Source organism: Chinchilla lanigera, unplaced genomic scaffold, assembly GCF_000276665.1.
Source record: "Chinchilla lanigera isolate Chin_1 unplaced genomic scaffold, ChiLan1.0 scaffold00083, whole genome shotgun sequence".
NCBI lineage: Eukaryota > Metazoa > Chordata > Mammalia > Rodentia > Chinchillidae > Chinchilla > Chinchilla lanigera.
This window is the reverse complement of record NW_004955484.1, coordinates 9,037,943-9,053,888: the sequence shown is the minus strand read 5'-3', so window position 1 is coordinate 9,053,888 and position 15,946 is coordinate 9,037,943. Positions and strand designations below refer to the sequence as shown.

The window sequence follows — 15,946 nt, the reverse complement described above, 5'->3', positions numbered from 1 at the left end:
ACTGTAATGAGAGGAAACAAAACATACCTTTTTGAAGGGGAATGTGCTGGCAATTGAACCCAAGGGGTTTATTTTTTTGTTGGTGGTGGCGATGCATGTTTTGTTTTGTTTTTTCCAGTACTAGGGATTGAACACAGGACCTTGCATGTGCTAGGCAAGCTGTCTACCATAAGTTACACATAGTCCTAGATTAGATTCTTGGCTCCTTCCCAGTCACCTCTCATAAAGTTATATCCCCCAGTCTTCCTTTCCTCATCTCCTAATTTCCTCCTTTGTATTCTTTTGTTGTTGTTATTCCTTCTTTCCTTTCTCCCTCCCTTGTTCCCCTTCTCATTTGAACATTTTCTTCCCGTTTCCCAGTATCTATTATACATTTTGGTGATGGAGACCACTGCAAAGCAGCTCTGAGCAGGACCTAAATTAACCAATTGGCTTTTCATGTTTACTTGTGAGTCTGTCCAAGGCCTAGGCTCCTTGTTTGGAGATGGGCTGTGGACTCATAGTAAGTGAACTTCTGTGAGTCACTAATCTCTACTAAGGCCTGTAATGGCAGATGGAGCTGCTCAAAGGATAAGACAAGATCACAGCCAAGGCCACCTGGATCCAACCTCAATTAGATAAAGACTGTAGCCTCAGGCATCTCACTCCTGGGTGGATTAGCTTAATACCTTACTTGGAGAAATCCTTGAGTGGTTTCGCCCTTCTTGGGTGCTCCCCTTCCTTCTTCTGATAACTAAATACAGGCTACCCAGAGAAGATCTTGGTCTTATCCCTGAGAGAATCTGAAATTCTTTGAGAGGACTGTGATCCTTCTGGAGCCCTGAAATCATTCCATTTGCCATTTTTATTTAGCCTTCACCTTACACTCTTTCAGGAGATTGTGGACATGATCAGTCCACAATAAGGGATATTATTAACCTAATAACTGGTGCCCAAACAGGAATGTATAGTCCTTGGACTGGAAATTTTTAGCCTGAACAAGTAAGTCTACCTAAGGTAGAACGTGTGGGAGACAGAGACGGCCTTCACAGGACAAAAACTTTGCCATGGACGCCTGGAGAAAGGAGGGAAGAGAAGCATTCCGCAAGAAATAAGTCCTTCACTGTACACTCGTTTGGGAGGTTATGAACCTGATCAGTCCGCAATAACTAAGGGATATTATTAACCTGATATTTTGGTCCTTATTTACACTTTCAGTTTCTCACACCAAAGAAATAATGCAGTATTTAAGCCTATGTGTCTGATTTATTTCACTTAAGAGTATGGTCTCAAGATGCATCCATTTTCCTAGAAGTCAAGCTTACCTTTCTTCATGAAAATAGTACTCCATTGTTTAAAAAAAAACTGACATCTTTATCCACTCATCTGTTGATGGACATTTGGGCTGTTTCCAAGATTTAGCTATTACACACTGTGTGCTGCTATAAACATGGGTGTGCATATATTACTATTGTGTGATGTTTTTAATTCTTTCAGGAAGGTACCAAGAAGGGAAATAGCTGGGTCAAATGGAACATCTAGTTATAGTTCTTTGAGGAATCTCCACAATGATTTACACAGTGGTCACACCAGTTTCCTCCTGTCTGAGTTATACCCCATTACTCCACTAAAGTGACTCGCTTAGATCACCAGTGACCCCACACATGGAATGTAGGGAACATTCCACTTCCGTTTCACTTGACCCCTTACACTTTTCTCTCAGCTTCTGTGATACTATATCCTATTGGTTTTCTTAGAATATTCCATGTCGTGTGTGTGTGTAAAACCCTTTTTCCTCTCATTGGCCTTAACTCTTGTTAGATTTCCTAAAACTGGACCCAGCTGGGCATGGTGGCACACACCTGTAATCCCAACACTTTGCAGGCTGAGGCAAAAGGATCCCATGAGCTCAAGGCCAGCCTGAACTGTGTAGTGAGACCCTGTCTCAAAAACCTGACCCGTACTCTTCCTTTTCATTCTTTTTGCCTTAGTCATCTTATCAGCTCCTGTGAGCTCACCCAGGTTCTAGTAATTCGCTAAATTTATGTTCATATCCAGATTTTCCCTTTACGTAACAGTCTATCCATGCTGTACCACCCCTGCTTTGCTATCACTGGCTTTTCCAAATCTACATGTGTGAAACTGGAGATCTAAAATTGGTCTATGCCTGCCTGCCAAACCAGACACCACAGCTTGATCTTTACACTTTCTCCTCTTCCTTATCTCAGTAAACGGCCCTACCACCTACTTTCCTTTCCAGGTCAAAATACTGGAGAGCATTCTAGTATATATCTTCTTCTCCCTCACTCCACATGCCATCACTAAACCCTGTTGACTCAGTTTTCTGGATCTCTCATTGCTGCTTCCCCTTCATTTATTGCTATTTCTTTTGTCCTGTTGTTCTGTTGTCCTGTTAACAATTTCAGTTACTTTCCTCACAATAATTATTAGTCTTTTGGGGGAGCGTTAGTGTTAAGGATTGAACCCAGTGCCTCGAGGGTGCTAGGCAAGTGCTGTGCCACTGAATTACATCTCCAGCCCCTGGAATGATGTTCTTAAGAAGTAGAAGTGTGAACTGCGCATGATAAATGATGCCTATAATCCTATCAGGAGGCTGAGGGAGTAGTATGGCAGGTTTAAGGCCAGTCTTGGAAACTTAATGAGACTTTGTCTCAAAAAGGGCTAAGGGTGTAGCTTAGCATTCCTAGGTTCAATCCTAAGTACCACAAAATAATAAATCGGAGAGCTATATTACTAAATTGTTCTAGTGATTGTGTTTTTACAAACTAGACTTTGTTTTGTATTTTGCTTTTAGGTGTCCACTTGCGAAAGCAGCATTCCTATATTGAACAGGGCAAGAAATGCCGTTACTGCGATGCTGTGTTTCATGAGCGCTATGCCCTCATCCAGCATCAGAAGTCACACAAGAATGAGAAACGCTTTAAGTGTGACCAGTGTGATTATGCTTGTAGACAGGTAGGTAGTGTCATAGAAAGCCACTGATTCTCCATCCACGGCAGGTGTTATCCAAGGGTTTTTTGTGTACCTAGTAGAGTGACTGTTTCCAGGGATAGTATTTTTAAACTGTAATTCATAAGGAATTTCAGCAAATCAGAGGTTTATCTTGGTCCCCTTGCTAGTTTTATCTTGGTCTCCAGTTGATGTTTTATTTAGTCACAGCTTATCTTTTAAGGCAGACAGCCAACTTCTTTTTCAAAATTGTGTGGGAATTAAGTTTAGGACTTGAGAAAGGGAAAGAATGTGGTCCTGGGGCAGCCCAGTCAGGGGTGTGCAGCTTTTTCTGCAAAGACAGAGAAACAGTTTGCACCCTAGTACAGATAGCTTTATCATCTTGAGCAGTGTTGAGTGAGAGCCTTGGGGGAAAGGCCTGTCAGCCACATGCATACAGGTAGCAGCTGGGACGGCAGTCCTTGGACAGGGCTCTGAGCCCTCCCCTCATGTGTCTGTTTTAGGAGAGGCACATGATCATGCATAAGCGCACCCACACCGGGGAGAAGCCTTACGCCTGCAGCCACTGCGACAAGACCTTCCGCCAAAAGCAGCTCCTTGACATGCACTTCAAGCGCTATCATGACCCCAACTTCGTTCCTGCAGCCTTTGTCTGTTCTAAGTGTGGGAAGACATTTACACGTCGGGTAAGGATCAGAATTATACTTTTCCTCTTGTGGTTCTTATTTTTTTTTCTTTTCTTTTTTTCTCGGTACCAGGAACCAGACTCACGACCTTGCGCTTGCCAGTCAGGCACTGTGCCGCTGAGCTAAATCCCCAGCCCCTCCTCTTGTGGTTCTTAATGTTGCATTTTTGATCCTGCACTACAAAGCAGGGCAGTTTCTTCCACTGAAGTTTCGTAGAGATTATCATTTGTAAAGAGGAAGTCATACCTATCTCAAGTTTCTCTTCATTTGTGAACTCTTCCACTAACCAGGAGCACAGGGTTTTTAAACTGTCTGATGCTAGCTATGGTTGCACATGCCTGTAGTCCCAGCACTTGGAAGGCTGAGTTCAAGGGCAGTCTGGACTATATAACAAGAGCCTGCCTCCAAAAAAAAGAAGAAAAAAAAATTGTCTGATTATCTGAAGGAATTTCCTTAGCTAGATTGAAACCCGCACCTCATCCCATCTGTCCTGAGCTTTGTGGGTTTTCTCTTTGGTTTGTAGTAGCCAAGTCCATATAGGACCAGAAGCTGATCTGTCCCTGTCCCTGTCCCTGTAGAGACTTCCTGCAGAGGATCCAGCCTTGTGTTCTGAAGGGCTCTTATCTTTCCTGTTCTCTTTCCACATGTATCTATCTCTCCTCCCCACCACTCCTCCCTCAGGCTTCATATAGTCTCCAGATTTTAATTTCATTTATTAAAGAGAAATCTGAAGTTGATATGTGCTTTCTTAGTGTAAAAGGTTTCATCCTTTTGTTAGAATACTATGGCAAGACATGCTGATAATTGTGCTGGTCCGGATGGTGTAGAAGGAGAAAATGGAGGAGAAACGAAGAAGAGTAAACGTGGAAGAAAAAGAAAGATGCGCTCTAAAAAAGAAGATTCCTCTGATAGTGGTAAGTGGCTTGTTTCTTTTTATGTTTTGCTTTGTCTTGTTTTATTGAGATAAGGTCCCACTGTGTAGCTCAGGCTGGCCACCATCACGTGCACCACTACACCTGGCTGCTTATTGATGTCTTATATGCACCATTCAGTTAAAACCAAAACAAGTTGTTGGTTTTTTTTTTTTTTTTTTCTCTTTTTGAGACAGGGTCTCGCTGTGCAGTTCAGGCTGACCTTGTGCTCACTTTGTAGCCCAGGCTAGCCTCGAACTTGCAACAATCCTCCTGCCTCAGCCTCCCAAGTGCTAGGATTACGGGAGTGTGCCACCACGCCTGGTGAAAAATGTTTAATATATTTACTCCATGTACTCAAATTAGCAATGTTCCAAAGCCAGAGAGTGTATTCTTTTTATGTGTAGTGAGCTGGTCTTGATTGAACAGTGACTTTAGAGGACATGAAGAAGATTGTTTAAGCATCTTGACTCACAGTTTGACAGCCTTTGTCAGTCTGGGCTTGAGATGGCTGATGAAATCAGTGAAAGCCAGTCATTCCCTTCCTACCTTAATTTGTATACCTATAATTTACCATTTTTCTTGCTCCTTACTTTTGGTGTGGTACCATGTTTCCCAGAAAGTAAGACCTAACAGGAAAATAAGTGCGAGCTGTTACCGTGGTGATGGCCAGTATCCTGCAGATTATACTTCATTATTCTCTTGGTTGACAGCTACTTTATAATGGTAAGGCAAGGTGATTGGGCTGGCTTTGGGGTTTTTTGTGGGAGTTTTTTTTTTAGTTTTTGTTTTGAGGACAGGGTCTTGCTTTGTAGTTCTGGTTGGCCTTGAACTCCCTATGCAACCCAGGCTGGCCTTGAACTAGTGTCAGTCCTCCTGCTACAGCCTCCAAAGTGCTGGAATTACAGGTATGTGGCACTACTCCTGGCAGGGCTGTCATTTTTGATCTCTAGTTTTCAAGGCTGATTATTTTCCAGGTAGATCTTATTTTTTGGAGAAATATGGTATTTACCATTCTAGCCGTGAAATTTGCTTAGTGGTGCTGAGTCTCACAAAAGGAGGGACAGCAAAGGTGCTGGTAATTTGAGAAGCATGTTCAATTAACACAAGCATTTTGAAAAAGTGTTAGGCTTCTGTGGATCCTCAAGCTGCTGGCACCAAGGGGAGAAAGCATATTTTGACTGAAGTGTTAGGATTTTATAGGAAAGATTAGGGTTTTATTTTGGAGGATGTACCTCTTCAAAAACACCATCTGAATCAAAAGATGATAGTGCTTAACTTTTCTAGGTATTCTTAATTTTGTCTTGTGTGTGTGTGTGTGTGTGTGTGTGTGTGTGTTTTGGTTTGGGAGGATTTTGTTGTTATTTTTATTTTGCTTTGCTTTTGAGACAGGGTCTCACTGTGTAGTGCAGACTGGCCTTGAACTCCTCGGCAATTCTCCTGCCTCAGCCTCCTGAGTGCTGGGATTATAGGCATGCACTACACTACCCTTGTCTTCTTTATTGTTTGTTAATAGAAAAAATGGAGAGGGAATTGAATTTTTGAAAAATAAACTTATTAGACAACTTCAGTTACTTTATGTTTTTATTGTAAAACTTGCTTATTGAAATCACTGGTGTCTGTACCCGTACCACCCTGAACATGCCTGATCTCATCTGAAATCACTCCCTGCCCCCACTGGTGCTGGGGATCAAACCCAGGGCCTTACATATGCTCGATAAGCACTCTGCCACTGAACTACATCCCCAGCCCTTTCTATTTCTTTAGTTTGAGACATTTCTTTAGTTCTTTAGTTTGCTAAACTGTTCTTGAATTTTCCACCCTCCTGCCTTAGCCTTCTGTGTAGCTAGGATTACAAGCATGTGCCACAGCACCCCAGCTAATTTGTTTATTTTAAAGCTTTCATTTTTGTAACTTTTTCTGAGAAAATACTAATCTTAGTAAGCATAAGACCTTTTTGGTGCAGTTACCAGGAATTGAAGTAAGGGCCTTGTATATGCTAAGCAACTATGGTGTTCTTTTGTTGCTAGGTTTTTGTTTCCATTTTGTTTATTTTTGTGGAGCTGGGAATTGAACCTAGGGCCCTTGTACTGAGCTCCATCCTCATCCCTGTTGTTTTGCTTTTTCTGTTTTGGTTTGTTCCATCTTTTTGAGACAGTCTCCCTATATAGTTCAGGCTGCCTTAAAATTCATATTTAGCCCTGTCTGACATTAAACTCTTGGCAGTCCTCCTGTCTCTCAGCCTCCTGAGTGCTGGGAGGACTACAGGCATGTCCCACCATACCCTTACCCCTCTCAGTCCTTCTTAGAATTTTTATTTTGCAACAAGGACTCACTGAGTTACCCAGGCTAGGTTCAAACTTGGCGGTCCTCCTGCCTCAGCTTCCCAGAGTAGTGGAATTACAGGCATATTCCTCTAACCCACTGCTGTGTTTTTAATGGAAAATCTATTTAAGTAGTATCTTCAATCAGTTTTGAGTGCATGCCTCCTTTAAAATGTCAGTTTGCTTAATTTTTATAAAAGGATATTACTACTACAAGTCTTTGTGCAATCCCTTTGTTTAGCTAAGTAATTATTTCAGAGAACTGTTGGGAAGCATCAAAGAATGTTAGAAGACCCCATTACTGGTGATCCCAATAACCTTGAGCTTGGGGATCCTTGTAATTGCATGTCATTGCAGAGCCTTCTGCTGCTAGACTCTATCCTGTGCCCTTCTTTCCCCTGGTGCTGCCTTATTCACATCTGTGATTTATTTCCAACAACACCAGCTTTGCTCCCTAATTGCACATTGCCAGAAGCATCTTTTGACTGAAGAGGTTATTGATGGTCTTTAGTAGATTTCTATACTTCCTCCTTTTGTCTTCTGTACTGCCAATTAACACAGCATGGAAATTAGTTTAGGGCCTTGTACCTAGTATGTCATCATCCCCCTAGAACATGGAGATCAGTCTAGTCTCCATGCATTGACAAAAGACACACAATCTTTGTCAAGTCCCAAAAGTTGTGCCTGTTGTCCATCTGCAGAGATGGCCAGCAGATTCTGCTGCTATTTCTACTGTTTTTTGCCAGAATCTCTCCAAACCAAGAAGGCTTTGGCCTTATTAGCCTTCTTTAATGTGCTTTTTCTCCCAGTTTTGACTAGATTTGTTTAGTTTTCTGGGCATTGGGCCAACGTAGGCAATAGGGGGCTTCAGTAAGTTCAACAGAGAAACAGCTTGTTCTTGACACACTGCCACCTACCAGTGTGTTCCCCATGTCTTCATTTAGGATTTCAGTCACTTGAGAAATCAGGCATTTTGTCCTGAAGATCAGGCATTACCAACAGATCTCAAATTTAAACATTTTGTTCCAGAGAAAATGAGTTACATTAATAACCTGTGTCTTTTTAGAGGAATACAGGCAGTGTTCTCTTTGTGCCATGCTAATGCGTGAGGAGTAACAAGTACTCTTTAGCTGTCTGTGGGTGTAGGCAACATAACAGCCCCAAACTGAGGGCAGAAGCTTGACTTTCACCTGCTGTGGTTTAGTTGTGCCTTAGAAATCACTTAGCTTTTCACCTTTCCTATAAAGTGAGGGCAACATCTTTTAATTAATGAAGTAATGGAATAAGGGGGATTTTTAATATTCAGTATGAATGAAAGCAGTGTTTATAGTAGAGTATAAGTTACTGGGTATAATTACATATGTTGTCTTGATCCTTTTGTTCTCATCACTATTAGGTGGGTTGGGAATGCTGTGGAGATGACCCAGGGAAACAGGGTTGGTGTGATTGTGTGTCCAGGTCACATACTCAGTTAGAGATCTGAGAATCAAAGCCATTTATCTTGCTCTTTGTCAGTATTTTCTCTGTAGCAATTCCTGCCCCTTTAATATCATTTATTTTACCAAGGTTATACAGTTAGGAAAAAGATAAGGGGATGGGGGCTTGATAATAACCTGTTGAGTCTGATACAGCCAAGAATTAAATCCAAAACCTTGCCCTTAAAAAAGAAAAATTAGGGCTGGGGATTTAGCTCAGCTGCACAGTGCCTGCCTGGCAAGTGCAAGATCCCCAGTTCAATTCCTGGTAAAAAAATTTAAAAAAAAAAAAAAAAACAAGAAAAAGAAAAATTAGCAGTAGTCCCAAAAGGACTCTTGCCACTTACCCTAATAAACAGGACCTCAGAGAACATCAGAATTTCAGTCTTTTCTGCTAAGGTATGTGTGTGCCCTGTGCATGCTTTGTGTGTCAGAAATCTCCATTGGTCTGTCTCAGGCTTAGTGTCTTACTTTCAAATTTAAACACTGTTTCGTGGTTTTGTTATTCAGAATGACTAGTACAAGGTAAGAGTTGCTTTATTGTGAGATCTGAACCTTAAAAAGGAAAAGGTAACCTCCAATCCACAGAAAATGTAAATAATGTAGTATTTAAGTTGCTTTGAAAATTCTACCATAATACTAGTTTACTACATCAATTTCAGTAGCAAAAATTCCAGCAAAGTCATTTTTAAAGTGGGGGTGGGGTGGGTGGGTGTGTTTTGTTTTTTTATTTTTGTCTTTTTGAAACAAAGTTTCACTATGCAGTTCAGGCTGGCCTTCAAGTGTAGCCCAGGCTGGCCTCAAATTCACAGTGACCCTCCTGCCTCAGCCTTTCTAGTGCTGGGATTACAGCTGTGCAGCAACACACCTGGCTAATGTGGGTTTTCTTAATTAAGGAACAAAACACGTAATGAGACTTCACCGCACATGTTATTTCTTTTCTTTTTTTCCACCTCTTACCCCCACCATCTGCACTTCCTGATTCCATGAGAAGAAAATGCTGAGCCAGATCTGGATGACAATGAGGATGAGGAGGAGCCTGCAGTAGAAATTGAACCTGAACCAGAGCCCCAGCCCGTAACCCCAGCCCCACCCCCTGCCAAAAAGCGGAGAGGACGACCGCCCGGCAGAACCAATCAGCCCAAACAGAACCAGCGTAAGTTGCTTCCCTCTTCTTGATGGCTCTGTGTTTCCCAGCAGGTGGGGGAGCCAGACGGCTGTCTGTTCTTGGGGAGATGGGAACGAAATCATGAGAACAAGTTAAGGTCATTTTGGGAACAAGCTCTCAGGAAGTGATTTTTTAGAAGTTATAACTAAATAACATATGAGAAGTCTCTAGGGGCCTGCTGCATTTTTAAAGAAAAAAAAAAATCCAGTGGAGAAGAGTACTTATGCTGTACAAGATGGTCCTATTAATGCAGACAGGCTTTGCAAAACAACCAAAATGATAGTCAGTTTTGTTGTTATTGTTGCTATTTGAGACAGGGTCTCACTATGTAGCCCAGGCTGGCCTCAAATGCACAACAGTCTTCCTGCCTCTGCCTCTTGAGTGCTGAGATTACAGGCATGTGCCAGCATGCCCAGCGTAAGAGCCAAATTTTAAAAGATGGAAATGTAAAGCAATTTGTATACTAAGCCTGCTTTTCTGAAGAAACTCAGGCCTGTGGGATTCAAGTGTTGGTCTCCTGATCTATGAGGACCCACAGGTGACAGTCACAAGTGTTACACATCTGTCCTCCAAATCTCCTGGAAGCTAACTCCTTTTTAAAGATATGCAGAGTTGTAGGCAGGTGTAGTGGTGCATGTCTGTAATCCCAGCACTCTGAGAGCTGAGGCAGGACGATCACAAGTTCAACCCTAGCCTGGGCCACTTAGTGAGACCCTGTCTCAGTTAAAAAGGGCTAGCGTGTGGTAACACATGCCTGTAATCCCAGCCCTTGGGAGGCTGAGGCAGGAGGATCGTTGTGAGTTTGAGACCAACCTGGGCTACAAAGTGAGCTCAAGGCCAGCCTGAACTGCATAGTGAGACCCTGTCTCAAAAAAAAAAAACAAAAAACAAACAAAAGAAAAGGCTGGGGATATAGTTCAGTGCAGGGGCACTGGCCTCAGTCAATCCCCAGTACTATGTAAAAAAATAAATGCAGAGTTGAAGTTTTTTTTTTTAATATTCTCCCTGAACCCCGTGGGGTTTTTTTGTTTTTTGGGGGGTGGGTTGGTGGGTTGGTATTGAGACTCGAACTCAGGACCTTGTGCTTTCTAGGCAGGTACTTATGCCACTGAGCTATATCCCTGGCCCCTAAACCCTGTGTTTAAATGTCCATCCAGAAAAGGAGGTTCACTCTAGGTCCTGGAACCAACCTGTCATTTCACCTACACACCCTTGAGTGAACAAATTGGTGGGTAGCCCCTGGGTATGGGACAGCTGTAGAATAAAAACATCACTGGTGTCATGTACTTGGTGAAATATTCTTAGTCACATGCCGTGTGCTGTTTTTGCTTAGGGTGTTGTTGTTTTTTGCCTGCCTCTCATACTATAGTAATGCCTAAATTTATGGAATACATGAAGGAGTTGAGTATGTAATTTGAGAGGCATATGAAGATAAATGTCAGATTTTGTTCTTTGATAGTTTCTGGTGTATTGGGATTTTATTGTATGTAGAGCCACATTTTAGGTCCTTATGCTTTGGGGTTTTTTTTTTGGTCTAATTGACTTTTTCTGCATCACCACTAAGGCTTTCCTATGTTGCTGACACCCATCCACTCTCTGAAAGGACCTTTGTGATCTCTGGGGGCTTTAATGTGCCATTTGTTTTTGTTCGTGTTCTTCTTTGCCAGCAACAGCCATCATTCAGGTTGAAGACCAGAATACAGGTGCAATTGAGAACATTATAGTTGAAGTCAAAAAAGAGCCAGATGCTGAGCCTGTGGAGGGGGAGGAAGAGGAGGCACAGCCAGCCGCCACAGATGCCCCCAATGGGGACCTCACACCCGAGATGATTCTCAGCATGATGGACCGGTGATGACGGGGCTTGCTCGTCTCCAAGACTGCTTTGGGCTGTGTTTAAACGGTCCGAATCTTAATTTTTCTCCTTTCTTTCTTCTTTTGGCTTTGGGAAAAGCATTTTACACCATTTTACCAAACATACTGAGAAAGAAAACTTCAAGGATGATGTTAGAAAAATGTGATTTAACTAGACCTTGCTGTTTGATGGTAGCAAATCATGGAATGTTCTGAGTATCTGAGGGTTTACTTTGAAGTGCTGAGGACAGTGTTCATGCCTAACTAGTTTTCATAGATGGAAACAGAGACATTGAACCCTCTCTCTTGATTTAGTAAACCACTCCAGAATGCCCACGAGTTTCCCAGAGTTCTACGGTCTTCTTCCCAAGAGAGTTTTTAATTGTAAATGCAGACTTGGGAAGGACTTAGACTTTTAACCTGTTTTTTGCTTTTGCTTTTCCCTGACTCCCTTTGCTCGGAGTCAGCTGCACACCAGTAGTATGGCATGCTACGATTGGTTTCTGTCCTGAAAGTTTTGCCTCTTTCTTGGCAAAGTTTCTGGTATGGTCAAGCTTGTAAATAACTTTTTTTACATTTTAATCTTTTCCATTAATTAAGAGGTTGAAAAGAAGTGCAGTGTAAGAAAACCCAGCATTTTAATTACTTGCAAATTAAGTGACCACGGACTTGGTGGTGTGTAAATGTTGACAAGGAGTTGGATCACAATCATGTAGCAGAAGAGCACCCAGACTGCTGCCTGCTAGTGATGGACACCCATGTGGAAAGTCGTGGTTTCCAGCCCATGGAGCCAGCATTTGAAACTTGTACAATTAACTTTCAGTTATGATTTCCCATCGACATTTTCTTTGCTCTGTTTGTAGCTGAATGTTTTTATAAATCCTCTGTTAAAGCCAGAAGGATGATTATGAGTGGAGCAGCCCTGACAAGCTGGGCCACAAAATTTTAGGTCAGTAATTGAAACTCTGGATTTTCAAAAAATAATAATAATAATGTGAAGAAAAAACCAACTAAAAAGTGATTCTTGCACATGAACTGTCACATGTTTAAAATGTGTTTAGAGCGCCTCAGTCTTACTGATTTCAAACACTTTCTTCTGTGTATTGCTTTTAAGAGACCCATCAGTTAGCTATCAAGACTCTAGGTTGATGCATTTTGTACTTAGCTGTACTGTGTGATATTTTTCATTATTTTAGGACGCCAACATGAGACCTGTAATAAAATATGTAATGGGGTTGAAAGCTGGGGAGGAGGATCTACTGCTGTACAGCAAATAAATCATAACGGATTAACAAGTGCTCTGAAGACTCCCTCTTACATGATTCCTGCCTGCTGCAGGTCTAGAAGGGCCTCTGTGTGGCTCTGGGAACACAGGACAAGATGTGTGCAGCTTTGGCTGCTTTATGGTCTCTGGTTTGCCAGGCCTCTGAGAAAAATGTAACCAGGTACTTCCTAAGTCTTGGGATTCCAAGCCAGGCAGTTAGCTTCTTGCATGTTAGTGGCCTCAGGCTGTCAGAATGAATTCATTGGATCGTTCCCCACCAGAATTGTTTCAGTGGGCCCATTACTTTTTAAAACCTAGATGTATTTATAATAGAAAATCTCTTTGGAGAACACTGAAGCTGCTTATCTATATATTCTGTTTTCTGATTGTATCTATTGAAGTTGCTGGAAAGTTTCAAAGTAGCTTCGTTTTGGCTGGGGCCGGGACAAGAGAAGTGGCATTCAAATGATGCTGGGCTTAAAAGGGATCCTCTGTTGCATAGCCCATAATATGTTCTGTGTGACTCTACTAAATACAAAACCTCCAGTAGCAGGAGCCAGCTGTCACCTATATTCTTCCACCCAAGAGAACTCCAGATGGATAGTTACTGAGCCTGTCCGTAGCTCCCTGCCTCAGTGTTAAATCATAGTTTGTACTAAAGAGGTATCTAGGGACAGGGCATGTGGCCTAATATAATATTAAAGCACTTGCCTAGCATATGTGAGGCCCTGGCTTTAATCCCCAACACTAAAAACCCTCCTTTTTTTCCACACCTGAGCTGGCATCACCCCTTTCCACTGCTTCCTGGTAGCAAGCATCAGAGTGAACCCTCCTTGCTTTTGGTGAGGATCTTTGGAGGTGGGGATGTTGCTGGGAATTGAACCAAGGGCCTTTACAGTGATTATAGTGATCTAAATCCTGAGCCCCTTTTTAAGGAAAGGTTTTGCTAAATTGCCCAGACTGGGCTTAAATTTTTAATCCTCCTGCCTCAGTGTACTAGAGTTTGGTGACTAGGGGGCTGGGGATTTAGCTCAGTGGCACAGCGCCTGCCTGGCAAGTGCAAGGTCATGAGTTTGATTCCTGGTACCGGAAAAAAAACAAAAACAAAAAACAAATAGAGTTTGGGGACTAATAAAGATCACATCCAATCCTGTTTCAGCATCTAAGTACTGTATATTGTTCTTCCTTGATTGTTTAAAAGAAATGATACACTGACAAAATCAAATCCTTGGACTAACACTCAGGTAAGTTAACTACTCCTGCTGAAAAAATGAATTAGAAGAGCCAGGCATGGTGGTGTACACCTGTAATCCCCACACTCAGGAGGTTGAGGCAGGAGGATCACCACAAATTCAGGGCCAGCCTGGACTACATAGTGAGACCCTGCTCAAAAAGAAAAACAAAAAAAACACAAAAACCCAGAGAGGCTAAATAATTTGTTCATTATCAAAACTGACACAGTCTAGCAGAGTGATGATATACACCTATAATCCCAGCAACTCTGGAGGTTGAAGCAGAAGAATGTCCAACTTGAGGCCAGCCTGAGCAATTTAGTGAAACCTTGTCTTCAAATTGAATAATAAATCTGGAGGCAGGTTGTATATAAGGTATAGCTTAGTAGTAGAATATTTGGCTAGTGTTCAAACCTCTGAATTTGATTCCCAGTACTGCTGTCCACTTAAAAAAAAACGAGGTAGTCTTTAGAAGCCAAAATTCTTGGTCATACTGTGCATGAGACCTGTTAAGCTGACCCCCTAAAAGTAGTTTGAGAGTTCCACATGGTCTTAAGAGTTTAGGCCTCAGTCTGGGCTCTCTGGAAGGCAGCAAGGCCTCTGGCCTCTGTGGGAACTGCTGCATCCTCTCCAGTCAAGTCCTCACTGTCAGCCTTTAACTGTCACACCTGTACCTGTTGCTTAGGTGGAGGAGGTGACTTCCAAATGGCTATTGTTTGCTTTCTCCTCTCTGCCAGCTTCCAGTCTTAGGGGACCTCAGCAAGTGGGTATTTTTGTTTTTTGAGGCTCTTGACTTTGTGCGTGCTATACAAACTCTACCAGTGTGCTGCAACCCCAGCCCTATTTAAGAAACAATCTTAGGTTTTCCAGGCTGGCCCTGACCCACTGTACCCCTCCTCCTGCCTCAACCTCCCAAGTACCTGAGACATTTTGGGAGGATGAGAAATGGGTGGTACAAGATGTCTGGGGTGTCCTTCCACTGTCTCCATGGGAGGGACAGCTAGAGATGGGAAAAACCAAAGGATTGCTGCCCAGTATGTGGTTTTTTTCTAGGTCTGCCTGCCTGAGCCGTGGGCAGGGTAGAAGGCCACTCTTTATTTCCTAAGTGGAGTTTAACATTTGTAATGGGAGAAAGGAAGAAGTAATCCTTTCCTGTGAGCCTTCCAGAATCTAAGTCCCCTGGTGTTTTATAGGACAGCATGCCTGTGTCCGGCAGACTTGCACCCTCTGACTCTTCTGGCCTTTCCAGTCCTGGAGACACTAGCTTCCCTGTTAGTCTCTCTTTCACAAACCAAAATCCAGACACAAGCCCTGGAGTGGTAGCATAAGGCCTGTAGTCCAGCACTCAGGATCCTGGTAAGTTTGCCCTGAGTGTGAGACCATCCTGGACTACATAGCTAGGGAGACACTTTGTTGCAGCCAAATAAATGAATAAAATGGGTCTGGAAGGGTAGCTCAGTGCAAAGGTAGCTCAGTACTGGTTTCAATGCCCAGTACCACCACCCCCCCCCAGAAAAGTGCCCCATGCTTGTAGTTCCAGCATTCTGGGAACCTAAGGCAGAAGGATCATGAGTTTGACCCCCGCCTGGGCAATTTAGTGAGATCCTGTATCAAAAAGGCCTGGGGGTGTAGGTCAGTTGGCAGGTCGTGGGTGTATGCCGACGCCAAAAACAAAACTAACAAGGCAACACCCATGTCCCTAGCCTTTACTCGTGGGTCACTCTAGCCCTCCCTGATGTCCTTGAGGTTCAGATTTTACCTGAAATAAGAGCCCCCTCCTATACTGCCACCTTTCAACCCTGATGCGGTATTAATCAGATAAAGCTGAGGACCCTCTACAACAGAGAAGGGGCCTGGACCCATCCGGCCATTTTTTTCATCCTTTTAGAAGTTCGTAGATGCCCTGCGGAGTCACGAGCCCAATCAGGAAGCGACAGGGCCGGCCCCGGCTGTCAGGAGATAGCCGCTTCTGGCTGAGCGACTCCACTCCCTTGGCGCTGGTGCTGCTCCCGCCTCGGCCCAGGAGAGCGGCACCAGAGTGGGCCTCGGGATCCCCTGGCGGGCAGCGCTCCCTGGTGTTCGCGGC

At 43.1% G+C, this 15,946-nt stretch overlaps 1 protein-coding gene across 4 annotated transcripts in view; it reads left to right on the top strand.

Annotated features, from left to right (window-relative positions):
• The window catches only part of Ctcf (CCCTC-binding factor (zinc finger protein)), a 51,699-nt gene extending 39,036 nt beyond the window's left edge, over positions 1–12,663 (top strand). For 3 of the 4 annotated variants that reach the window (XM_005403639.2, XM_013503946.1, XM_013503947.1), the window contains exons 7-11: positions 2,795–2,955; positions 3,453–3,635; positions 4,414–4,549; positions 9,340–9,501; positions 11,181–12,663. In XM_005403639.2, coding sequence (XP_005403696.1) covers positions 2,795–2,955; positions 3,453–3,635; positions 4,414–4,549; positions 9,340–9,501; positions 11,181–11,365 — 827 coding nt within the window. In that variant the 3' untranslated portion in view covers positions 11,366–12,663. The remainder of the gene's footprint in view (positions 1–2,794; positions 2,956–3,452; positions 3,636–4,413; positions 4,550–9,339; positions 9,502–11,180) is intronic. The other variant, XM_005403640.2, reaches the window with a different exon arrangement.
• Positions 12,664–15,946: the final 3,283 nt, after the last annotated feature.